Source organism: Cynocephalus volans, chromosome 16 (genome assembly GCF_027409185.1).
Source record: "Cynocephalus volans isolate mCynVol1 chromosome 16, mCynVol1.pri, whole genome shotgun sequence".
Classification (NCBI taxonomy): domain Eukaryota; kingdom Metazoa; phylum Chordata; class Mammalia; order Dermoptera; family Cynocephalidae; genus Cynocephalus; species Cynocephalus volans.
Genome location: NC_084475.1, coordinates 47,835,708 through 47,862,913, shown reverse-complemented (window position 1 = coordinate 47,862,913; position 27,206 = coordinate 47,835,708). Strand labels below are relative to the sequence as shown.

At 37.5% G+C, this 27,206-nt stretch overlaps 1 protein-coding gene across 5 annotated transcripts in view; it reads left to right on the top strand.

The window, feature by feature from the left end:
* PLGRKT (plasminogen receptor with a C-terminal lysine) overlaps positions 1–19,044 on the top strand; it is a 59,821-nt gene extending 40,777 nt beyond the window's left edge. For all 5 annotated transcript variants that reach the window (XM_063081131.1, XM_063081132.1, XM_063081134.1 and 2 more), the window contains exons 4-6: positions 14,284–14,414; positions 15,015–15,124; positions 18,728–19,044. In XM_063081131.1, coding sequence (XP_062937201.1) covers positions 14,284–14,414; positions 15,015–15,124; positions 18,728–18,849 — 363 coding nt within the window. In that variant the 3' untranslated portion in view covers positions 18,850–19,044. The remainder of the gene's footprint in view (positions 1–14,283; positions 14,415–15,014; positions 15,125–18,727) is intronic.
* The last annotated feature ends 8,162 nt before the right edge of the window (positions 19,045–27,206 follow it).

The window sequence follows — 27,206 nt, the reverse complement described above, 5'->3', positions numbered from 1 at the left end:
TACTCTGGGGTGGAGCATGGTGTCATATTTCAGGCCATTCTCTTTTTTTCTTCTTCCTTGCCTCTTACTGAAGTCCAGAATTGCCTCAATATTAGCTCTTTTTTCTCTGGCCTCATCCCTCAGAATAGGAGCTTCCCCCACGAGATTTCCCATTTAGAGGAAATTTGGCTGGGGACAAACACCTCAACCTCTGTGTGTGTTGGAGGGGAGGAGTACCATTTGTCATTACACAGTTAGTTATTTAATTACTTCCCAAGTTGGAGCTTCTCCAGTATTCTTAAAAGCAGTATGATCTTCCCTGAAGTCTATTTTAAGTCGCAGGTTCTTCTACTCTGGTTTTACCATCATTTTGATCCCATCTGCTTTCTCTCTTTCAGAAATTCCTCAGAGCTTCTCTCTTGCTGATGCCACTCTTTCTGGTTTTCCAGCACTATTATGGATTTATTCTTTATAAAAAATGTTATTAGTTTATTTGTTATGTAATTGAGTACAAGTCAGAAAAAAATGAATAGTCTATAATCTCACTACCCAGTAATCCCTACTTACATTTTTCCTTTTTAAAAATATTTTTAAAATGAAAGTAATGAAAGAACTCATAAACAAAATTATGTAATACATATGCATAGATAGACAAAAAGATTATCATAGTGCTACCACCCTAACACAACCATGTTTAACATTTCTTCTAGCCTTTTTTTCTTGGGCTATATGTTTTCAGTTTGCTATCATACTCACTATAAAAATTTTGTCTAAACATTTTCCAGTATTGTGAATGGCCTTCACAATGTAGATGGTAATTGTAAAGGCTGTAGGATATTTCATTGAATGAATATTTCATTATCTCCTTATTCATTCCCCTCTTGTTGGGCAGGAAAATAGACATCTAAGATCCCAAGCAGCTTACGTACATTTCCATTCTGAAACAAAGGCTTAAGGGCTTTGTTTTCTTTCTTCCTTTCTTTCTTTTTAAATTTTTATTATTTATTATTAGCATATTCATTTTTACAAGTCATGATAGTTCTTTATGCCCTTTACCCAATCACTTTCCAAACTCTCTCCCTCATCCCCCCATCTCTCAATCTCTAGTATCCTTAGGTTTGTTCTCTCTTTCAAAAAGTTCAACGTATTGTTGTGGTCTTTTCCTTCTTTCCTTTATTCCTTTCTTCCTCTCTCCTTCCCTCCCTTCTTAGCAGCCAGTTATGAGTGAGAATATGCAGTTTTTCTCTTTCTTTGTCTGGCTTATTTCACTTAACATAATTTTCTCCAGACTCATTCATGTTGCTGCAAATGGCAGAATTTCATTCTTTTTTATGGCTGAGTAGTATTTCACTGTGTATATATACCACCTTTTCTTTATCTAGTGATCTGTCAATGGACATTTAGGTTGGTTCCATATTTTGGCGATTGTAAATAGAGCTGCAATGAACATGGGAATGCAGGTATCCCTTTGACATGTTGATTTCCATTCCTTTGGATGTATATCCAGTAGTGGGATTGCTGGATCATATGGTAGCTCCATCTGTAGTTGTCTGAGAAAACTCCATACCGTTTTCCATAATGTCTATGCTAATTTACAGTCCCACCAACAGTGTAGCAGAGTCCTGCATCCTCGCCAGCATTTGTTATTCTTGGTCTTTTTAATAACGGCCAGTATAACTGGGATGAGATGATATCTCATTGTTGTTTTGATTTGCATTTCTGATGACTAGTGATGCTGAGCATTTTTTCATGTACCTGTTGGCCACTTGTATCTCTTCTTTTGAAAAATGTCTATTCATCTCCTTCGCTCATTTTTTAATTGGATTATTTGTTTTTTTACTGTATAGTTGTTTGAGTTCTTTGTATATTCTAGATATTAATCTTTTGTCAGATATATAGTTTGCAAATATTTTCTCCCATTCTGTAGGTTGTCTTTCTGCCCTGTTGATTATTTCCTTTGCTGTGCAGAAGCTTTTTAGTTTGATATAATCCCATTTATTTTTTCTTTTGTTGCTTATGCTTTTGGGGTCTTATTCATGAAGTCTTTGCCCAGTCCTACTTCTTGAAGTCTTTCCCCTATGTTTTCCTTTAGTAATTTAATGGTTTCAGGTCTTATATTTAAGACTTTAATCCATTTTGAGTTGATTTTGGTATATGGTGAGAGGTACAATTCCAGTTTCATTTTTCTGCATATGGATGTCCAATTTTCCCAGCACCATTTACTGAACAGGCAGTCTTTATTTCTTTATTAAAAAACATAAAATTTTTTGAATAGTTAATATGTGTGCATGAATCAAAATTCTGAAAGAACAAGAGGGTATAGATTGCAAACTTTCTTCTGCCCCTGTTTCCAGCCACCTGGTTCATCTCCTCAGATGAAACCACTATTACTAGTTTCTTGAACAGTCTTTCAAAGATAATCTATACATAGTTAGGCATATGTGAACATAAATATAAATATATATGTATGTATGTATGTGTGTATACACACAAATGATAAATGGTAACATACTATACCCTCTTCCACACCTTGCTTTTTCTATTTAACAACACCTTACAGATTTTTTCCACATCAGAACATATAGCTGCATAGGAATGATGACGATGATGATAAGAAGAAGAAGAAAAGGAAATACAATTAGTATTATTGAGTGCTGACTCTTTTACAAAGTGGAGTTACTAGATCAAAGAGTAGGTGCATTTTAAATTTCACCAGATGTTTCTAAATTTAACCACAGTGTTGTACTACTTCTACATGCTATTCTCATTAATAATAAAGTCCTCAAAACAATCCATGAGGTAGCTACTATTATTATCCATATTTTACAGATGAGGAAACTGAGGTACAGACAGATTAAGGGACTTGCCAAAGCTAATAAGTGGTAGTGTCAGGAGGCAAACACAGGCAGTCTGGTTGCAAGGCCCACATTCAGCCCCTTCACTGTGTCTGTCCCTTGTGCTGCCCTGTGAAACCATCACCACTGCCCATCTCCAGAACGCTTCCACCTTCCCCAGTGGAAACTCTGTATCCACTGAACACCAACTCCTCTCTCTCCCCAGCCCCTGGAAACCACTATTCTACTTTCTGTTTCTATGAATTTGACTACTCTAGGTACTTCATGTAGGTAAAATTATATCATATTTGGTTTTTTGTGATGATTTATTTCACTTAGCATAATGTCTTCAAGGTTTATCCATGTCACACCATGCGTCAGAATTTTTAAGGCTGGATAATATCCCATTGTATGTTTATGCCATATTTTGTTTATCCAGTCAGTTGATGCATTGATACATACTTGGGTTGCTTCCACCTTTTGGCTACTATAATGCTTCTATAAACATGGGTGTACAAAAATGTGTTCAACTTCCTGCATTCATTGCTTTTTGGTATGTACCTAGAAGTGGAATTGCTTGATTATATGTTAGTTCTATGTTTAATTTTTTGAGCAATTGCCATACCATTTTCCATAGTGTCTGCATCATTTTATATTCCCACCAGCAGCACGTCCTTGCCAGCAGTGGTTATTTTCTTCTTTTGTTTTTATTTTATTATATTTAATGGTGTTTTGTTTGATTGTTTTGGATAATAGCCATCTTAATGGCTGTGAAGTGGTGAGTTTTTCATATTTAATGTGTAATAACCTTTGTCAGTCTTTTATGTTTCCCGCGTTTCTTGAAAAAGGTCTTTGCTTCCTTAAGGTTATATGGCAGTTTCCAAATTTTACTTATATTTACATTTCATTTGGTGCATTTAGGGCTTTGATTCATCAGGAATTCATTTCCTATTTTTTAAAATTTTTAGTTGTACATATTTGTTGGGTACAGTGTGTTGTTTCAATACATGCATATATTGTGCAATGATTTGCTTAGGGTAGATAGCATACTTATCACCTGAACATTTATCTTTTCTTTGTGGTGATTAATGTCTAGATCCTCTTTTCTAGCTATTGGTGGTCTTCTTCTAGACTGAAAGCCAGTGATGCCAGGGTCATTCCTGAAAGCTCAAGCATCTTCCTTTCCACCACATTGTCTTTTCTGTCTGCCTCTGAACTCCACACACACAGGGCTGATACTGAACCATTATTGCTTTCAATACTTCATATCTTAGCTTGCATGTGGATTAAAAAAGAAAGTTTTGTGGTATAGAATTTTAATTACATTTATGTTTATACTTCTCAATTTTACCTCTTTTCCTATCTGTGGCTATTTAGTTTGGGTTCTTATTTTACATTGTATTGAAGAGGGAATGAGTGTCACTACAGGAATTAAACAGCAGCAAATCTAATATTTATTGGTTATGACTGAGTCAGGCTGACCTTTCTATATAGCTCTTAGACCCATACAAATCAGAACATGACAAAATAAAATAATTGTTTTTCCTTTTCAGGAATTAATGGCTATTTTCTAGTAATAATGAGATGATGTATTATTTTTGAGACTATATGGGAACGTAAATGTTGGAAGAATTATTTCCCAGAAATGAAAACTTAGTAATAAATTCTTTCCACAATCTTCTTTTATTTGTGTATTAAAATCAGTTTTAAAAAAAGAAATTTCTAATTTAAGTCTTGCTTAAAATTGGGGCCTTGACCACAATCACATGACAGAAGTAGAATTTAAACCCAAGTCCATGCAACTCTACAGTCTGTGCTTTTTCTGTAAGTAAGCAAAAAGGTGTGTAAAGGAGAGTGAGTGGCCTTGGTGAGGATTGGAGGCTTGGTCAAGGGGACGACTGGCAGGACACGCAGCTGGAGAGGTGAATTAGGACAGGACTTTTAAAGGCCATGTCACATCCTGGAGTTAAAGAACCACTGAAAGTTTTTAAGGAAAGTAATATTGGATCAATTCTAGAGAGAGGAATCTGGCAGGAGTGTAAAAAGTGGATTAGAGGGAGAGGAAGCCAAGAACAGAGAGTGCAAGTTGCTGATAATTTCAGTGGTTCTATTACTGGGTAATGATGATCTGAATTGGAGCACGGGCAGCAGGAGGGAGACTGGGTTCACAAGAAATGCAGAGACATTTTGGTAAGGTTTGGCAATCCCTCTCCCAGTGGAGATGTCCAGAAGGCAGCTGGAGATAGGAATCTACCACTGAAAAGAGTTCTTCTAAGATGGAGATTTAGGTTTAGAAGTCATCAGCAAGACGTGGCAGTTGAAGCCTGGAAGGGGATGACATTACCAGGAACTGAGAAGACCAAGAGGAGAAAATGTCTGAGAAGGAAATTTTGGGGGAAGTGAACAAATGTAGAGTTTGAAGAAGGACCCCGTCTGGCTATTCCTAGGAGTTATCGTTCTCGTTTGAGTAGCAGTTGTGGGAAGGGAACAAGACCTTATCTTTCAGAACTTCCTAGCTTCCTATTCCACACCCTCACTGAGCACAGACCCTAAGTTTTTATAGAGCCAAAGCCTGGGCCTAATCTCTCCCAGGGTCCTTGGCTTAGAGCCCCAAACCCACACTCGTGCAGCAAGGTAAAGAAGGCCGGACCTCAAGAAATATTTAGAATGTTGAGTCTGCAGGACATGGTCATTATTTGGATGTTGTGCTTGCTCCCAGTTAGTTCTCTGAGGAATTAGATATGGAAAGGAAAAAGATCGCAGGGGCCTTGGGAGGCTTCGTTTCAGAGAGTGGTGGTCACTGAAATCACACTACAGGGGATAGGGACATGAAATGCTGGTGAGAAATTGGAGGCAGTGAGTGTACAGGCTCTTTCAAAGAGACATTAACAATAATTCAGGTTAGTCTGCACTGCAGGTCAATTTAGAGTCCATTATGTTTGTCTTTGTAAAATTCTTGTATTAATTATATAGAAAGCTAGAGGCTTTCTGTCCATTCTACCCCTATTTTCCATATTGACTTGATTATTACACATTTACTTATAGTAGACTGCAAGGCTGGGCTTTGGAACAGGCAGGCCTGGGTTTGAATCTTAGATCTGCCGCTTAATAACTGTGACCACAGAGTAAATCACTCAAACTCTGATTCTCAGTTTCTTCAACAGTAAACTGTGATGATACCTTTGGTGGCAGGTAATACTGATTGGATTAATCAACTTCCATTTCATTCCAATTCCCTTATAGCATGCCTGCCTACACACAAGAGGCTGGAAAGCCAAGCACAAATTTGCCAGACCCCCTTGCAGCTGAGTTTCACATCTGACCTGGTTCTGCCAAGTAGGCACCCCTGAAGGAGACTTGGGAGGTGAAAGTGGGCGGTGTAAAGCTTCTAGAAGACATTGGATCTTCTTGTAAGCACTGTAGTGGAGGTGACTGGTATTTTAGAGATCTTGGAGATGGAGTTTCAGTATTTGGTCCTGATCATCTGTGTCAGGAGGCAGAAGCTGTGGGGTTCCCCTAGGAATGTCTCATGTTCTGGCCGAACATTTCTCCTGGCTGTGTTGTTCTATATAATGTAGGAGGCAAACTTACTTCCATGGCTCCTCCAGAAATGTTTAAGCTGCCAAATGCCCTGCAATAATTATTTTTCTGTTTAAACTACTGGTTAGAGTACACTCGTCTGTAACTCACTGACTAATACATAGGATTTGGGGAGAAAGTCTAGTTACTATGTATAGTACTTAACACAGCACATGGTAAGCCATGTTATTATTTTTATTGGGGTATCAGCTGCCACAGTAAAGTAGAAACAAGCATCCTTCAGTTTCTGAAGGATTTTCTGAATTTATTCTTTTGAAGCATATCTTGGTTCTACGATTCTTAGGTCCAAGTATTGAACAGTAGAAGTATTAGCTTTGTGTACTGTTAGGACTGACATAGTGGAAAATTAATTATCAAACTAAGAAATGTGTATTCTTTAAAATAAGGAAATCCAGGATAAATGAAATATCATTGTTTTTATTTAAGTTCTGGAACTGTCTTCAACTTCAGTTAACAGTTCTCATAACATACCAGACACTGTAAGGAGCTATGGCTTTAGAGAATTTTAGATAATGGTTGAGAAGCTCATGGTCTTTCATTGTTTCCTTCCCAGGCTCTGCATGTGCTCAACTTGTTGGCATCTTATGATCTTGTTGAAAAATGTCCAAATATTTCAAAATCTATAACTTAATATAAAAGGTTTTTGCCAAACAGAAATTCTTAGTTTTGCTTATGGCAACCTTATTGTTTATAAGAAGATGTTTACATCTGAGAGTAAGAATGGATATAATTATATTGTAATCTTTATTGGATCATATATAGCAAGATGCTGTCACCAAGCTTTTACAGCTCTAAATAATACTAGAATTCTGTTTACATTCAATTATTTTATATCATTAGTAAAAAATGACAGTAAAAAAAAAAGGCTTCAATTTCCTACTCATTTTTCTCATCCAGATTCTTCCTAAATTACTTAATGTACATTGAGCGTTTAAAATATCTGTGGATACAAAGCAGAGTGGGGGGAAAGGGGGAGGGGGAGGGAGGTGGGGAATAATTGGGTGGGGGACATGGGGTATAAACACAATTTGTGGTAAGGTGCATGCTGCCACTATGGATCTGGCCTTCACATCTTGGGCACGAGGGGTGACAATCAGCTTTGTATCTCATGAATATTTGTAACCAATAAAAATTTTTTAAAAAGAATATTCAATATTCAAAAAGGACAAATAAAATACAGAGTGGGAGAGTCTAATACACTTCTTTCAAATAAGTGAGATCTAGGAGACAAAGAATACAGACACAGAGGAACTGAACATTACAATCAACTCACTTGTTTTAATAGCTGAAGAACTTGATATCCATTGAAGGAGAGACATATTACAAAATCATGTACTTGGCTGCAAAGAAAACCTCAAGAAAATATGAAAAGTAGAGATTTTACAGACCTCATTCTCTAAAAAGAATCCAATAAGATTAGAAATAAATGATATAGGGAGCTTCATAAAGGGAACTTCGGAAAATTAGGAATTCCTTTTCTCTCTTGATGCAGCCTAGCTTTCAACAGCACTTTCTCCCTGGGGATACAGGACATAAAAGGCTTCATTTGACAGTCAAAGCTGAGTGATGACTTTGGTGTTCCAGCCGGTGACTACCCTACCCTTGAAGCACTGAAACTCATTGATTAAAAGGATGGGGAGCCATATGGCATCTCGATTTAAGGGGAATAAAAAATACATTAAATGATTTCTAAAATATCATACCCATTATTCATAAGTGTGGCCATTGCTTTACAGCCAGAGCCACAAAATGTCAATCATCGATAGAAAATAGTCGAATTGTTGATCTCAGTTGCAGCTCTATGCCCATTCTTGGTCAGTAGGGCAACAAGATTTCCCAATGGATGGGGTTTTAGGCAATAGCTGAAAAAAATCTTTAAAGTATTTGGATCAAGGCTTCTCAAAGTGCCTGTTAAAATGCATATTCCTGGGCCCTACTTCAGGCCAATTGGATCAGAATACCTCAAGGTGGAGCTCAGGAATCTACATTTCTAACAGGCTTTAGATGGACTTTTAAGTGTGGTAAAGTTTGAGAACTATTAGCTTTCATAATCCAAAAATAATAATAATCTTTCAGATAATCCAGAGTGAACTAAAATCAGGGAAGGAAATAGACCCTGAACAGACCTGAGTAGTAGCTTTTGTTTGGTTGGTTGTGTTTTTGTTGTTGTTGTTTTTTGGTCTGTTGCTTTGTCATTTAATTCAAATGAAAGTCTTAAGAATAACTACCTGATGGCTTTGAAATACACCTATTTTATTTTATTTTATTTTTTAATCATTTTGACTGTGGCTCATTAGCCATTCTAGTAAAGGGAACAGTGGAGTGGAGTTTTAGCCACACAATCAGCATTTGTGTTCTCTTCTCGTTCACTCATCATGCAGAAGGGTGCCCGTTAAAAATGCCTTTGCAAATTAGGCAAGATATTTCAAAAAACAATAAAAAATGTTTCTAAATCTTTAAAAAAATAAATAAAGAAAATATCTGTGGAGCAAGTTAAGGTTAAATGCCACTTATCACAGTCTTCATTATGGCTGCTTTATTTGAAAAATGTTTGTTTATATTTTGTTTTATCTGAAACAATTTTGCCTTTGGTTTAAAAGGTAGTAATAATGTCTCTAATCATTTAACAAAGGCATAGGCAAATATAAAATATTCTAATTTCTGATCTCCCCCCCCAAAAAATCCTGCTTTTTGGCGGGACATGTAGAATAACTTTTTGGTGTTGCCCAATTAAGCAAATGAAAAGACAACTTTTCTATCACATGTGAATATATTATGCATAAGTTAAAAGACCATTAGAAACTAAAACCACAGAAGTAAACTGATTTTTTTCTCAGGGGTGGCCTAATTATTACTCAAAAATAAGGAAGGCTTCAATTAAAACAAAATTAAAACTACAGTGAGGATGATTTGTAGGACAATGTCATTGCTGCCTTCGTGTGATTGTTTTATGCATTTAAATGATATTTAATCATTTTAATATTTTAATAAGAGGAAAATTGTATTAAGTGGTCTGTGGACCTTTACATAATTGCCTCTCTGGAAACTCAAAAGATTGGCAAATTACTGAGGTCAGTAATTTTGTAGCTGTCCTTAATATTTTTTAAACAAAGAAATTGAAGAATGAAAATACACAGGAAAGAGCAGATGCAGCAGTTTTATGAAGATGGTTAGAATGTTTACTTAGAATGATTACTCTTACTATGTACAATTATTTCTAATAAGCTAGCTCGCTTGTATCATGTTCTCTTTAAAATTAATTGCGGTTCTCTAATTGTTAAACTAGCATCAGATAAGCCTGTGAGATTATCAGAGTGTGAAATCATAATCAGGAACATTTTAATTTCAAATTGTTCTATAAAGCAATATCAAAAGAAACAGAGATAAGAAAATTATTATTATAAAAAGGTCTATAATTCTTTTAATGTAGGATAAATAATTTCATATTTATGATTTGGGTTAAAAACTGTTAAGAGAACTTACTGTACATGTTTTGCTTTCATTAGTTGTTGTTAGCATCAGTATTTGGAAGAGAAAGGTGAAAATGAATGTACATTTAGTTAAAGGATGTCTATTATTGGTAAATCAATAGTTGCATTAATGTAATTATCCCTTTATGGCTATTGAAAATTTGGTGGCCAAGTTTATTGATTTGATTTTTAAAACATATATGGACCTAACTTGTGACTTTAAACATAATATTATGAGGTATGGGATAATTAAAAAAATTTAATTGATAACTAACATACAGCTCAGTGATATCCTTCATCAAGATTTTTTGCTCATGGAAAGGGTCTGCATGGATTTTGTTAAACTCTAGTTTCAGAGTTTATTGCAGATAAACAGTCGTGCTGATTTTTACAATTTGTCTATTACATATTGAGATAATTGCCTCTATTCTTAGTAGGAGAGCAGAGATCCAGAGTATAAGATTTGCTTATGACCATATTTTAAAATAAACTTCAATTTGAGAATAGTTTTAGAATTACAGAAAAGATGTATAAAGTTCCTTGGATACCCTACACTCAATATACTCTACTGTTAACGTCTTACATTACCTTGGTACATTTATCACAACTAAGAAACTAACATTTGTGCATTACTAGTCAATAAATTTCATATTCAGATTTCATTAGTTTTTCTCAAATGTTCTTTTTCTGTTCCAGAATCCCATCCAGGATACCACATTACACTTAGTCTTCTTGTCTCTTTAGCTTCCCTCTCCCTCCCACTGCCCTTTCATACTCTACTCATTGGAAGCAAGTAACTAAGGAAAGCCCACAACCAAGTGGTGAGGAGTTAAGTTCCATCTCTGAAGGGGGGTGGAGGAGTATGTACATAAATGATTTGTAATTCTTCTGTACCAGATATTTGTCTCTTCTCCATTTATCTTAGTATGGACTCATGGATATTTATTTTGTAGTTTGGGTTATAATCCAATATTGTTATTTATTTTGCTGATCAATTTTTTCCAGCTTTGGTCATTGAGAACTCATTGGCATAGGCTCCTGTGTCCCTTTGATATACTCCATTATATGATTTTTGAGCATTTTTTGGCTTTCTGGCATAACAAGATACCCTAGACTCATTTTGTATAATTCCTTTCCCCAGTCCCAGGTCAGCCATTTCTCCAAGGAGCCCTGCTTCCCTTTATTGGAGAGTAGTAGTATTGGAAACCATGGTCTGGGTGCTGGCTGTGCTTGTTTACAAGAGGCTGGCATCACCTCTTTGCCCTCTCAGTGGAAATGTATGTACTTACACGTTAGTAACATGTATATACTTACATAACATACATGTGCATGCATGCATACAGATATGCATATACATGCATATCTATGAATTTACCTTTGCCCATCTGTATCTATATTAAGCTAAACATGAGTTCATACTGATGTCATTGACTCTACTCTAGTACCAGTTCATTCTAATCTTTTCCCCTTGCTTGTTTGTAACTTCTCTCTCTAATAGTTAGAAACCTGGCTCCCACCATCTGCCATCAATTTACTTGTTTGTTCATCTCCGGTAGACATGTTAGGCAGATTCAAAATTGTTAACCTTTACCCTGTGAGAAACAGCTTTACCAACTAGAGTAGTGTTTACATACAGCTCTTTCTGTCTTTAGTTTTACAGTTTCCAGTCAAAATGCCATTTTCCAAAGTTAGTTAGATAAGTCCCTTTCCTCCATGCCCTTCAGCGAGGTTATATCACACATTTGTAATGCAATCAGATTATTTTGTTACAGTCTGCACTTCATCTTGTGCATCCCCTGACCTCTTGGCTGATTCATAAAATTTGTTTACATTAAGTTTCACTCTGCACTGTAAATTTTTATGGGTTTTGACAAATGCAGGGTGTCATGTATCCACCACAACAGTTAACCATGCAGATTAATTCCACTGCCCTTAAATAGCCCTCTGCTTACAATATTTTGAGAGTTCCCAGGGGATCCACTTTCAAACTATCTCACCTTGATTTTTGGTGGAAAAAAATGTAGGCTGTGACTTCTTTCATCTCAGGTAGTGGTTCTCCATCCTGACTGCACACTGGAACTACCTGGAAATGCTTAAAAAATGCTAGTGCCTCAGGAGATGGGAACAACTGTTTTTGAGGTAATACCTTGTGCACTACTTCCCAGTGCAGAAAGAGGTGACAGATACAGCATCACTGAGGTTTTCTTAGGGAGTTAACATATGTTCTATTGAGCTACAAATGCTAACACCAGATATGTCATAAAATTAAATGATTTATTGTCATTTTGGAAAAAAAAATACTGATGCCCAATCCTACCTCCAAATTCTGATTTAATTGGTCCCACCTGGTTTAATCAGTCTGGGGTGAGTCTGGACACTGTGACTTTGAAAAGCTCCCCAGGTGCTCACAGTGTGCAGCCGATGTTTAGAAACACTGATTTTGGGCTCCTCTGTGTCTTGTTTGAATCCATGCCTCTTGATAAAGACACAAATGATTAATTGCTGCATTTAGATCACTTTGGGGGATATTATGAATTATCGTGTAAATTTTGCGAATATGTAATGTAGCAAGGGTGAATTTCACACACTAAGTAATCGTGTGTGCAAAAACACAACTTATTGTTCACTCTCTAACTGAACTCAAAATGAACCTCAATTTCTACTGGCGATGGCAGATTTAATATTGACAAATGACTTATTACTTTGGGTTTAAAACTCATTTCTTTGGGAGTAAGTAGTTGAATTCAGCTTCACTCTCTCCCTTTCTCTGTTCATTTTTTCCTTGGAATGATCTAGGTTTGGGTCCAGGTGATCTTAGGCGGCACAGGCATTAGGGAAGGCACATCTTGTTGGAGGAGGCTTTTCTGCTGTTTTCTGTTGGATGAACCTGGGCAGTGCTAGGTGATTTGCTCTGATGGTGTTTGACCATGTTCCAGATGGCTTGGCCATCATCTCCGTACTGCTGATCTTTGCAGATCCAGCCACCTTCCCCACCCAGTCGCTGGCTTATGTTCACTACTCAAATGTCTTTTATGGGGTTCCCTGATCCTAGGGTTTTTGACTTTGGTAGAACACCTGCTTTCAATTTTCAGCTACCTTCTGTGCCCCTCTCCAGGTGACATGAGAATCTTGCAGACTTTCTTCACACCCCTTGTAAGCCGTGGGAGACTTAAGTGGGCTTTCTCAGGCCTGCTCTGTGCCTAGATCTGCCCTGCAACAATTTCTGCTCTGCAATAGCTGCCTTCTCAACAGGAGGCAGGGCCACAAGTCTTTTCTGTCCGGGTATTCTCAAGGCCTATCTGGGGTTTTCATCACATCCCCCAGGGCTTCAACTGCCAAGAGGGGACAAGGAGCTGAGCCCCATCTTTATATCTAAACTCTCATTCTCTTCTCCCAGTTCCTTCCCATGGTAGAAAGAGGTCATGGAGGGGAAACTGAGTCACATTATTAGTCTTTCTTCCCCACCTTAAGATTTGTATCATGGATTCTATGCTTGATGCTCTCTAGCTTTGCTGATATTCAGTGCCAAGACTTTAAAATTTAAGAGCAACAATACTTTTCTCTCTCAAGAATCTGACTCTCTTCAAAAAACGGGCTTGGGCTTTTAGACTGTTGCCTCTCCTGTGGATTTTCTTTTTTTCTTTTTTTGGCATCTGGCTGGTATGCAGATCTGAACTCTTGATCTTGGTGTTATCAGCACCATGCGCTACTGAGTGAGCTAACTGACCAGCATCCCCCCCCTTCCCCACCCCCGTGTATTTTCTAAAAATCCATTCAGAAATTCAGTCTCAGTCTCCTTCTGTGTTCTAGGCTGTATTTGCCTTCTGCTCCAAAGTAGTGAAAGGCACTGAATAAAGTGGCAAAGGGCTTGAGGCAACAGGAAAAATGTAGCAAAGAAAAATCTCTATTGATATCTCAAGATAGCACCCCTCTACTATATATCATGATGTGATCCATATCATGAATCCACTACAAATGAATTTCAGTTTGAAGTTGGATGTATTTGGAAAGCAAAATGATTTCAGTGCAAGTGGTAATAACAAAGGCCAATAAGATGCATTTGTATTTAAAGACCCACAGATATTTCCTCACATGTAATGGAAAAACTCGACATGTATTTGAGGCTTGGCTAGAAGCTCTAGACCACATGCTGCAAATATGTCAGGATGCAGAAACAGAATATTGGTATCTATACTGTTATATTCCAGGAAGATTTCACTGCCAAGATAAGAGTTGGGGATGGCTGTCCAGAGAGACTTTAGTCAAAGTCTATTGAAATAACAATAAAAACAGAATCAAAGCAATTGAAGAATGAAAATCCACTGGAAAAGCAGATTATTAACTCTGTGTTCAGATTCAAAAGACAAATAACCATGCTTTGTCTTTCGTTTTGTCCTCAGCTGGAAAGGCAGCTGATAATGCAGAATGAAATGAGGGAAAGACAAATGGCCATGCAGGTTGCTTGGTCTCGGGAATTCCTCAAATATTTTGGAACGTTTTTTGGCATTGCAACCATCTCCTTGACAGCGGGGTATGTTTGCTATTTACTTTAAAATTTTCATAAATAATTTATTCTTTTTGTCTTTACCATTATCATATTATTACATTAAGTTGACCAAGATAGCACTTTGGTCTAGATAGTGTATATGTAAACAAAGTTACCTCTTGTAGTTTAGTCCTTGGGGGTAATTCTGTAGAATCACAGTCGTAATAGTTAATTCTACCTTTAGTTTCTTATATTTATTCTGTCCTTTTCTCCACTTTATAAGTTAGAGAGAGAATTGACTTGACACTGAGATAGGAGGCCTGTACAAGTTTATCTTTACAATCCCCAAGTGGTAGATATCAATCCTTACCATTTTAAAATGAGGAATCTGAGCCTCAATGTCAAATAAAGATGAGCAAGTCATAGACCCTGCCCTCAAAAACTGCAGAATCTGGTGAGGGGTATTGGGTAAGAAAATTTTATTTCCATAGAAGACTCCAATGAATTAAGTAATTTCTGAAATAGAGGATAGTCTTCCAAAAAGCAGGTAAAATGTTTTCCTTCAAGTATAGAGATGTGTATTTACAGGTTTTTGTTTTGTTTTGTTTTGTTTTTGATATTGGTTCTTTTTTGTTCTTGGCTTAGAGCAATAAAAAGAAAGAAGCCAGCCTTCATCCTCCCTATTGTTCCATTAAGCTTTATCTTCTCCTACCAGTATGACTTGGGCTATGGAAACCTTTTACAAAGAATGAAAAGTAAGTCTTTGATAAACCAGAGTTTCTATTTCTTGATTCATTTTCTTATTTAAGGGTTCTCTTCTTATCACCCCTTGACTTATGAAGATTCCAACAAGACCCTCTCTTCAAGCCTCTGATAACTAACATTTCTGCTCCATCTCACACATTGGTATGCTGGAGCCAGCTCAGACCAGCTCACAAGAACCAGTTGTTAGATTTTCAGGAATTTTATAAGCTGGTTGTTAGACACAGTCATTTATATTCTATGAAAAGTTGATATGTAAAGTTATAATTAAGTAGATTATAATTAAATATTATTAAGTTATATTAAAAACAAAGGTAATATATACTCAGAACTCATCCATTTCTATTTTACTATTACAGTATCTATACTTTCAGTCTATTTATATCAATTGTATCTGTATGATAGAAATGCAGATACAATATACAGACACAACAAAATACAGCTACAATTTCAACTTTAGTGACATCTCACTGGTAGCTTGAAGATGGTCATGGTGGGTATGCTGGTGAATATTTAACAACCAACTTTTTGAGGAAAAAATGTACTTAAATTTATTATTTAAATTTATGGAAAAATTTAAATATGGAAATCTGCAAATGCCAAATCAGGGCTTGACTTCTTATTTTGTTGACTGTCCAGACCAGGAGTTGGCAAACTATGGCCTGTGGGCCAGTCACCTGTTTCTTAAAGTTTTATTGGAACACAGCCATGCCCATTCATCTGTGTATTGTTGATGTCTGTCTGCTTTCCTATTACCAGGACAGAGCTGAGTCACTAAAACAAAGACTTAAGACCCCATGAACCTAGAACATTTACTGTCTGACCCTTTAAGAAAGTTTGCCAACCCATGATCTAGACATAAGAAATTGGTGAAGAAAATGCTAATAATGCAGATTTAGCTTAAAAGTGTGCTGTGTCTGTAGCCATTATATTGTGAGTAGCATAAAAATTTGAGGAAATGTTTTTCAGTATTTAAAAACTATTATCCTATTCAGCAGAGTTGTCTTTCACATCATTCTCAAACAAGTGAAGGCCCAACATACGAGGATACTTCAAAAAGTTCGTAGAAAAATTGAATTAAAAGATAATACGAACCTTTCCATGAATTTTTTGAAGACCTCTTATATGTCATCATTGTTTTACTTTAGTCCTACTCATTAATATGAATGAAAAGACCAGCCATCATTCGTGCTGGAGTTATACTGTCTCATCAACTTCACAGATTGGCTATGGATTCAAGAGCAGCAAAAATCAATGAAAGCATCCTAGGAGAATCAATTCGCCATATGGAATTTAAGATTTAAAGTATTGTATGTTTTGTTATGTGCTATAAATATTTTATATTAGTAAAATTTATACAAAACTTATATACATAATAAATTTAGGTACTTTTTTCCCCCAGAGAGCTGGTTGTTAAATATTCACCAGCATAACACTGCTGTCACAGAATCCTGGCTCTTATTGACCGGGGAGATGGCACTACTTCCACAGAAGCTCTTTCTGTCTCAGGGAGATGAGAGTTGTCTCTTAGTTTAAGACATCCATGTCTTCCAAATTCCTACCACTTTTCTGGGAGCTACACTCTCATGAGGATCCCTATGTCCCTGTTTCTCAAGCCTTCAACCCAGATCATATTGGAAACAGTGGTTTCCCAGGCCTTCATCTTTGCTATCTTGTCCTCTCCTGGATGATGGGCTTATCATCCCTGAGGAAGCTCTGTGGGGACTGTTTTGGTATGGGAAAGGAGATGGTGCAGACCTCTCTCCAGATATTGGGAATAGGGACTAGAACATGTCATTCCCAGGCCTAGGGACACAGAGGGATCATATGTTCTTAAAAATTCCCATTTGAGGGCTGGCCAGGTAGCTCAGTTGGTTAGAGCATGGTCAAGGATTTGGATCCCCATATCAGCCACCTGCTCCTCCTGCCCCCACCGCCAAAAAAAATCCCATTTGAAAGTGGAAATGCATCTTTCACATAAACACTATGTTAAAATATCCACTTGGGGTCAGGTATTTCTGATATCAGTAATATTGGTTCAGCTATATTGTGGGCTAAACAGTTTTTTGGTTGATGACCTAGAAATTTATTTACAGTATTATTATTATTATAGGAAAATGTATTCTATGTTCCAAAACACTGATCTACAAATTAACTTTTGTAGTACAAACCCATTTTAAGCTGGAAACTAACTGTATACAGTTGATTTACTAATGTTAAACTCATTTCAACAACCTGTTTCACTTTACTCATCTGCTTAAGAATTGATTAGTCTGAGCTCAACTATGTCTCATTGTTTTTGTGGAGATTAGAATTCTCAGTGCCTCCTAAAAATTAATATATAGAATTCAAAAATGTCAACTCTATTACACAGCATTCATTTGAACATATTACTAAAGTTTATTTTCTAGGAAAGATTGACTATATTTTGGGAAAGTAATTTTATTACAAATCCATCAGCATCTACAGAATATAAAATTTTATACTTTCAAGCATGTTGTGGGAATTTCCTGTAATAAAACTCCCGAAACTTCAGAATCCATCAGGAAACTTACTACATTAGAAAGTTTAGGCTATAGGTTTTTCCCTGTTAATAGTGATGACCCAAAATATACAATCCCTGTTTGACTGAATTTATCATCAGCCATTCTGTAAACATATACCGAAAATATATCACATGCAAGGCACTCTCATGTGGAAAACACCTAATCTGTCATTAATGGCCCACCTAATTATATGTAATTTTATAATGATTTCAACTTATTATTTAAGACTGAGGCAAAAAAAGAAGATGTTTGCAGATGGTCAAAATATTCTTATAACTTTAAAATTATAGCCTGCTCTGTTGGGTTTGAGGTATAATTTACTGTGTTAAAAGAGGAGTACTTATAGAAAGCATTAGCCTTCACTTTCAGAGCAGGTTTATGGAATGTCAACAATGTGATTATAACTTAAAAAATAATTTTGTTAATTAGTCTTCAACAATGTGGCAAATGTCACTGGGACCAAGAAATTACTGCATTGCTAGCTGTTGTTTGAAAGAGAAATTATTTATTAAAATGTATATATGTGTGTATATGTATGTATACAGACTAAACAACATTTAATATTATTTTGGGTATTTACAAGTGATTTTAGGTCAAAGATTTGTTTTCTTGAAAAACTGGAATTTATAGTAAACTTTATTTTTTCTCTTGTCACTTATGATGTATTAAAGGGTAATACAAAGATCTGTATGTGGTTTTTCCACCAAACCCCTCCAAACACAATTAATTGTGATCATACTGACTTTGTTAAGGAAAAAAAAATTACTTATCTTAGTGTTCTTTCTCCTCTGTGTTTTAAAATGCTGTCTTCTGTAAAAAAAAAAAATCTATAGCATCTGATTTGTCTATGAATTTTCAGAATTCGTCACTTTTTCCCCTGAGAGTTACATTACTTCTCCTGAGAAAAATGGGTGAAATGTTTAACTGTGAGATTTGGAAACATGGCTCCACTAAGTGTTACAGCTTGTCACTGGAATATAGCAATTAGGCCTTCTCACAAAATGCTGATGGCCCCTTTGTCACCTTGTATATTTCTGTACTTTATTTAAGGTGAAGCTGAGGACATACTGGAAAGAGAAAAGAGTAAGTTGCAGCTGCCAGGAGAAATGATCACTTTTGAAAGCCTTGAAAAAGCCAGAAGGGAACAGAGTAAATTCTTCATAGACAAATGAAATTATGCTTACCCACCAAATCTGAAAGCACGGAATTATTGGCTTGAATCATGGTTTTTATAATTTTTTAAAATGTTTGAGATTTTGATATAACAGATTTTATTTTAAGATATTAAAATGCAACATGTTTTGTTGAGCTATTTAAAAATAAAATTTATAACATTCAACACAAAATCATGAAGTTAATCCAAACAACTTTCAGATTTCCTGTACCTCTGTGTGCTTTACAAATATCTAAGTATAAAATTAATAAATTATATGTTTTGGATTCCTGGAATCAAATGTCCTGCTGCTTTTCATATCACATTTGTCTCCCACAGATGCTCCTATTATTTGGATTTGTCAATTGTGTCTTCTTCCCACATGACAGAAAATAGCTAATATTAATGACTAACACATATATTGCACTTACTTTGGCTGAGTGTTTCATATGTATTCCTGTAATCATCTCAGCAATTCCATGAGGCATGCATCACATTGTGAAGGTGGAAACTGAAGCACAGGAAGGTTAAATTAGTTGCCCAGGGTCATACAAGGGCAGAGCTTGGATTTGAATCTAAACAGTTTGGCTCCAGTGTCTGTGCTCTAAAGGGCCTTGAAAAGTTTAGGCCTTGACTCATTTGTAGCATGCAAAGAATAGCTGTGAAAGAGAAAAGGTAACAACGTTCAAATACTGACTCAGGACATAGTTGCAAGAGAGGTGGGAAGGAGGGGGAGTTTGATTAGGACTCATTATTTAGACTCATTAGGACCTCTACTCATAAAATACTCCTATGTACACCTATTTCTCCAGATGCAAATTCTACATATAATACACTAATTCCAAAGATATTTATTAATACCTGTTATTTGCCAGGCACTGTTGTAGGTCTGGGAGCTACATCAGTGAATGAGTAGCCAAGGCCCCTACATCCTGGCAGAGGAATATGTTCTAGTGAGAGGTGGAAGAACTATGGAGGGCAACAGATAAACAAGATCATTTCTGATGGTGACACATGCTTCATTGGGAACAACACAGGAGGTTAAGAGAATGATTGGGAAAATGGGGTGGGGCTCCTTTAGATCTGTGGTATTAGTGAGGCAAAAGTCAAAACAGAACTATTAAATAATGGCTTTGTGGTGCAATTACAAATTAAAAATTAAAACATCTTCCAATTGTCCTTGAATGTGTTGCTGATTATCTAAAGCTTTCCCTTTGTTAATACAGTACCCTTTTTATTGAAAGTACAAACATTTCTGCTATGATGCTCTTAATTTATTTCTTAGTCATTATGTTAGTTTTATTCTTGTATACACATTATTATTATGAAGCCTGTATTACCAACTAGACATCTGACATTTCCAAACTGACCCTTATCCAGTCTTTGTTCAGCTAGCTTATAATCATCCAAAATTTTTATAATATTACAAGAAGAATGAGGAAATAAATATAAGGAAGCATATTAAGAGGATAAGAAACTAAGATCTTATTATGAACAAGAATTTAGAGATTAAAATAATGGTATTCTCACCCAATGTCTTTGTGTGATTAGAAACAAAGTTGGGGAAAAAAATCTTAACCCCACTCCATGTGGCTGTCCTCTTCCCAAGACACTGCTGGCTCAGCCAAAGCAATGCAGAGACTCCTCTAGTTGTATGTGTAGTGTAGGTTATAGTTAAAGATATAAATATGGGTCCAGAAATTCTCTGCAGCAGAAAGATCCTTCTTGGAAATCACTTTATAATAGCAAAAATGCAGTTTATGACATTGCAATACCTAAGTGTTTTAAATGTTTTAAATTCATATTTAAATGAGAGAAATGTTCTCCCAGTTAAAACAAAAATAATGTATCAAGGTCTAAAATTACAAATAAATCAAGTTTATATGGTATTCCACCCAACTCAGTTTGTGTTTGTGGTAACATTGAAGGTTATTTAGGGTGTGGTACCTATTACACTTCGTAAAGACTATAGCAGTGCCCATAAGCTACTCAAAGCAGTTTTAATGACAAATACTGAAGTAATAGTCAAAAATGTTAAAGAGGGAAGGAAGACCCTTTGAAATTGTCTCATCTAAGCCCCCATTACAGTTGAGAAGATAGAGGCCCTTTGTGATTTACCTAAAGTTTTTCATCTGGTAATTGTAATTTGTACTAAAACCTTTGTGTTTGGTATTCCTAGCAGGATTCTTTTCAAGTGACAAAGTCAAAATCAAAAGTAATTTTAAAAATTATCACATATTTCCAGTCTCAGAGCCATAGGAAGTGTCCTAGGGTGGGGTTAGAAGGACATGGGTTAGAAGAAGATGGGGAAGGAACAGACTCAGATTGCAAAAATAATCCACAACCAATATAATCTAAATATGACCCACCTGAAATTCATAATATATTTTATAGACTTCAACAATTTTAATAAATGAATGTTCAAATGAGGTATTCTAAAGACACTAGCCAGAACCCAGATTCTTTTTCTGCTCCACCATTCTGGGTAAGAAAGAAACTCTTGCTGGGAAAATATTGTTAAATAAAACCTGTTACTCTCAGGCATTGCAGTGTCTCTTGACCTTGAAGTGTGTCTATTCTGTGAGAGGGTTGGAAATGCTCCCTTATGTTTGGCCTTGTGGATACCACAGAAGATTTCAGGAATACCTTGTATACCACCAACTGTCCAATTCCCAGATAGAAGTTTCTAGTATTTTCTTCAGGGCTGACTAGTATCTTTGCTGATTTTTCTGTTGGTAACTTTGGGTCAGTCCTGGGATTTCTGATGACTGGAGCAGTACCTGGGTTGCAGGTACACTAGGAGGCCTGAGTGGCTGGGGGCAAGGGGCAGTGAGAGAGGTCTAGAAAATAAGAAGCAGGCAAAAATAGAACTTCATGAAGGAATGGAGCTGACTCAAATGCCTCTGACAGTAGACACCCAAGAATAGCTGCCAGGGTTCAGCTACTGGATTGTTTGGGGCAGCTAACCCCCCACCCCCACTCCAGGGACCATTGGGATCCCCTCGCAGGCTAGTTTATTTTGCTGTGTTAACTTTTTTCTCTGGTGGCTAATCAAATGACAATAAGAAGTATGGCTGGGGCAGCACAAATGCATCATGACTATTGATAAAAGCAACTGGAAATCTATATCCCACTGATGAGGACTCAATGGCATCACTGAGTCTGAGGTTTGGATGACATTTCTGGTCCACAATTTCTCAATCCATAAGTGTCATGGGGTTGAATGATGGAGTGCTAACCTTGGTTAGTTTTTTTCTTGGTGGACTTCATCTGCAGTCAACAGCATTCTGTGGATCTTCTCTGTCTGCACATGAGGCAGAGGTAGACCCTGACCCTGAGCTGGTTTAGACATGTAATTTGGTATCAGGAGAACAGAGTTCAGGATGTGTTACATGAAATTGCGTCCTGGGAAGGACTGGAAATCTAGGATGGTAGATTGGTGAAGGTTTCAAAAAATGGTAAGGAAGTAGCGGTTTAATATATGTGAAAGTCAATGGGTTAGAGATATTGGTTGACATTGAAATGTGATAAGGGAGGCATATGAAAAGCTGTCAAGATAATGTCAGGGTAATATGGTCAGGCTTTGAGGAATACAGGTGACTGTTTTCCTTCTTTTCCAACCATTCCCACACCATTAATTTACTTCTGATGAAGATTTAACTTGAGCTGAAGGTAGCATCAATTTTAGCCACCAAGGTGATTTTGAAAAAAGATGTGTGAGAAACCCAATATGGGTTCTGAGATACCCGACAATTTCACATCTTAAAATACTCCAGAGGAAATTTGGCCACGACAATGTTTTAATTTTCATCTTCAAGGAACTAAGAATTTTGAAAGCAGCCCAATTGATGCTACCTATATCAAACTAGAGATAACAAAAAGACACCTGGGGTTTGGATAAAGCTTGTACCTATGGATAGTTGTGTCTCTTGAATTCAATAGCTGTGGAAAACACAGAACACTGAATGGACCTTCCAGCTGGTCATCTTCTCTGAACTGGAAGTTTAGGACAAGTCATTGGTGAACTATTGTGAACATCTGAAGCAACTATTGCAACCTCTGAAGTAGCTAAAACATATGAGTAGGCAGGCAAAAGGGGTTCTCAGTTTCAGACTTTCATAAGGTCTCCCAAGCAGAGACGTCAGCCATTCAAGCACACGTCAATTTCCTACTAGAGTAGGAGTATTTCAGGGAAAGGAAAAATCACAAGTATTTCATTGGTCATGGTTGGGGGAAAGGTGTGCTGTGGATGGGACAGGAAATCAGAACAACAGGAATAAGCACCTGCCTCCAAGCTCTTCTCTGGCCCCACCTAATCTCCCCTCCTGAAGCCCTCACACAGGAGATGCTTGCTCACACCCCTTTCACTTGCTTCTAGCTGCTCACTCATACAGCTTCATGGAAATCTATTGGAAACACTTCTGAGTCGCAATGCGTTCAATAAAGAGTGTTATTTCTTCTGACCAAGACATGGATATATTTTTACTGCTGTGTATTTCTAAGCATAAACCCATTTTAACAGGCACAGCTGCATTTCTCTTTTATTTGAATGTTTCTTATCCTTCCCATCAGTGTAGGCTATCATCTAAGGGCAAAGAAAGACCTTACAGAATTCTGTTATAATGTTTCTGTTGAAATATTGTGTTGAAATTAAACATCAAATACTGCCAGAAATCTTACCTATAAGGTTGATGCTGTGCATATTATGTATTCACTCTCTTCCTGTTCTCAAGTGAACAGTGATGACACATCAGTGACATCATGATAAAGGTGTGTACCCATTTGTCAGAAATGTATACGTAATATTTGTGCATTTTAAGGTACATTAATTTTATCTCAAAAATTGTAAACAGCATCATCATCATTTTCATTGTCATCATAGGGTGAGGGTAAGAGGATAAATATATATATAAAACATGTATTTATAACATAAATGTATACATAGTGATATAGGTATATAGCAAGTAGTAGGAGATACAGGTGAAAGAAGAGTGACAAAGTAATAATAGTCATTGAAGCTGGGTAATGTAGTACATGGGGATTCTTTATACTGTTCTGTTTACTTTGTACATATTTTAAATTTTCATAATAAAGAGTTTTTAAAAGTCAAGGTACTTCCTGAATCCCCCAGACCAGCAAACTTGATTTTGTTAGACTTTTGAAACTACATGCATTAAAAAAGATATCAAAAGTATAATGTTGAGTGAAAAAAATAATATTCAGAAGGATACATTCCATAGGTTTAAAAACAACATAGGTTGAGGGAGTGATGTCACCAAGACAGTGGACTAGGAGATTGAAGCCTTCATCCTCTTGCAAAATCCCAATATAGACAGCTATCCACAAACCAAAATAGCCTTGAAAGGGCTCAAGAGCCCACTAAAGAATCTTCAGCAACACAGTGGAGCAAAATAAGGTGGAGAATATCCATACAGAAAGGATCACTGGTGAGATCAGTGTACCTGAGATGCCAGGAGATGTCTAGGAGTAAAGAAGAAAGGCAAAGGCTATTGTTATCAGCCACACAGCACAGTGGTCCCCAGCAGCCTGCTTTTCATGGGACGCCAGCATCTTTTGCCACTAAGGTAACCAACAGCCACTCCCACCTGGGAACTACAAGAAGTAGACATATCTGCACCTGTACCCCTCCATCTCACCCAACTCCCTGTGCCCTGACCCCCAAGCTACAACTGCCCCACAAGTGCCCATACTCCAGACCTGTACTCTGTGGGTGTACTGCCCCACCCACATCTCAGACAGTGGAGCCATTGCCATAGTGAGCTAGTTTCGCACATCAGGCCCCAGAGCGAAGACCTCTCTGAGCACGCTGGTGCTCCAGGTGCCAGTTCAGCTGCCATAGAGATCAAGCCCCTGCCCCAACCTCAGAGCCACTAAAACTCTCTGCATGCCTGTGCTCCCATTCTTGGCTCCCCAGATGCTTTACAAGCACCTGTGCCTTGCATACTGTTACCAACATGGCAGTGGGGGTGCCTAACCCCTGTGCCATTACCACCCCAAAACCCAGATCTGTAATCACTCCATTTGTGCCCATATTTTAGGACTCAGCTCCATAGCTGCTCCATGGGTGCCACTCATCAGATACTGGTGCCATTGTCACCGTGAAAGGACCTGAAAGTTGAACCCAGTGCCAAGAGGAATCCCTTCAGCCACAACTTCCATGGTGGGCAGAAAAAGACTGGGAGGACCTTAGCAGCCACTGCCACTGAAAAGCTCAACAACCCTCATCACCTTGTGGACATTCACAGCCCTGGCTGCTAAAAGTCCCTGCAATTTTTGTCAACACTGACCTCAGCTGACAGAGCTGCATGGAGACTATATAGCTACACCGTCACCAGAACCACTGCACCCCATCAGCCAGCATCCTCACATCAACCCTATTGGAGAAGGTCTCTGTACACTGAAACTAGCCCATAAAGTCTGAAAGAGATGACTGCTCTACTAAAGGTGCAGATATCAATGTAAGGCAACAAGTATCACAAAAAACCACAGAGACATATTACCAAAAGAACACAATACAATGGCATCAACATGGCAGAACAGACAGTCCCCAGCATCACTCTCTCCCACAACCAATGAATTTACAACTATTAAAAAGCAAAGACTGACAACCTAGGACTGCTGGACTTGGGTGAAAAGGAGGAGAGACCCACAGAGTTCATGAAGGCAGGAGAAGCTGCAATGAGAGAAAAATGGGACCACTCTGACCTTTTTAAGCCCTGGCTGCTTCAGAGCCAGCCCTGGTAAAGGGCAGGAAGAATTTGTGGCACATAGAGCAGGAGCCAACAAAAGCTGTAGCTGTGCCCTTTGCATGAAGTTGCTGGCAGTCTACAGGGAAGAAGATGGCCTTGGAGTGCACCACACTAGCCTCCAGGCCAGTGAGACCACTGACAGGGTTCCTGTGGAGGCACATAGGAGTGAAGGGCTATAGCTGACTGTGGGAAAAAACCACTCAGAGGCCAGTGAGTCATCATGAGGGATCAGTGCCTGGCCCACCCCATGGGAAGTATTTGGAGTACAGGGGAGGCTGGCCCATCAGGGGAACACTGGGGCACAGCCTGGGCAACTGACCTGCCTTCTGATTGGTACAGGCCCACTCAGAGGCAGCTGGTAGGGGAGACAGAAATATAGGGGGTGTAGTTTGTTGGAAAGACTCAATCCCAGGCCAGAATTTCCACACAACCCAGGTGTATGTGACCTCACAAGACCTTGAAGTGATTAAAAGGCCAACAATTAAAACCTGAGCCACACAAAAAGCCTTCTCCAGTGATTCAGCAACAAAGCAATGATTTAGCTCAACCATAGGTCTCAAGTGCTTGGTCACCACAGGAAGTTCTCTGAATTTTGGAATTAACCAAAGGATGACAAATTAGTTCCAGTACAGAGTTTAAGTGGTGGTGGTAGCTAAAAATACAACACACAATGGAAAAAACAAAAACAGAAACAAAAAAACCCCCAAAACATAGAGACACCCCCCCCCCAACAGATCAGAGACAAGGCTCTGATATTAACCTGTAAAGATCTAACACCACCAAAGAACACACCTATAAAACCTAGAAGAGGTAGCAGTCCCCTCAAATACCCAGGCATCAATGTGAAGATACAAAGACTGAAAAAGAGCAAAAAATTAAGACACCATGAAAGGAAAGAAACCAAGTACCAGCAGTGGGCCCAGGGGAACAGTGGATTTATAAAATGAGAATTCAGAATACTCTCTTAAGGATGTTCAAGGAGTCACATGACAATACAGATAGAAAATTAAATGGCATCTGGAAAACAATCCAGGAGCAGAATGAGAAACTTGACAAAGGAATTGAGTCAACTGAAAATTAGGAATTACAGAAATAAAAAACTACATTACCTAAACTGAAAAACTTGATAGAAAGCACCAACAGCTAACAATCAAATTGAGGAAAGAATCAGTGAGCTTGAAGGTAAAATACATGAAATTATCAAATCAGAGGAGCAAGAAAAAGAATAAGAGAAAAATAAACCAGAAATACAACAAATATGGGACTCCATCAAGCAAAATAACCTCACATAATTGGCATACCTGAAGAAAAAGAAAAAGGAAGATATGTAGAAGGCATATACGAGGATATAATGGCTGAAAATTTCCCAAGTATGGAGAAAGAAGACAGCATCTAGGTTCAGGAAGCTCAGAGGCCACCAATCAAATTCAATTCAAGGGAGAATACTCCAAGGCATAATAAAATTATCAAAAACCAAAGACAAAGAAAGGATACTGATAGCAGCAAGAAAAAAGAAACACATAACATTCAATGGAGTCCCAATACATCTCTCAGTGGATGTTTTAGTAGAAACCCTACAGTCCAGAAGAGAATGGGATGATATATT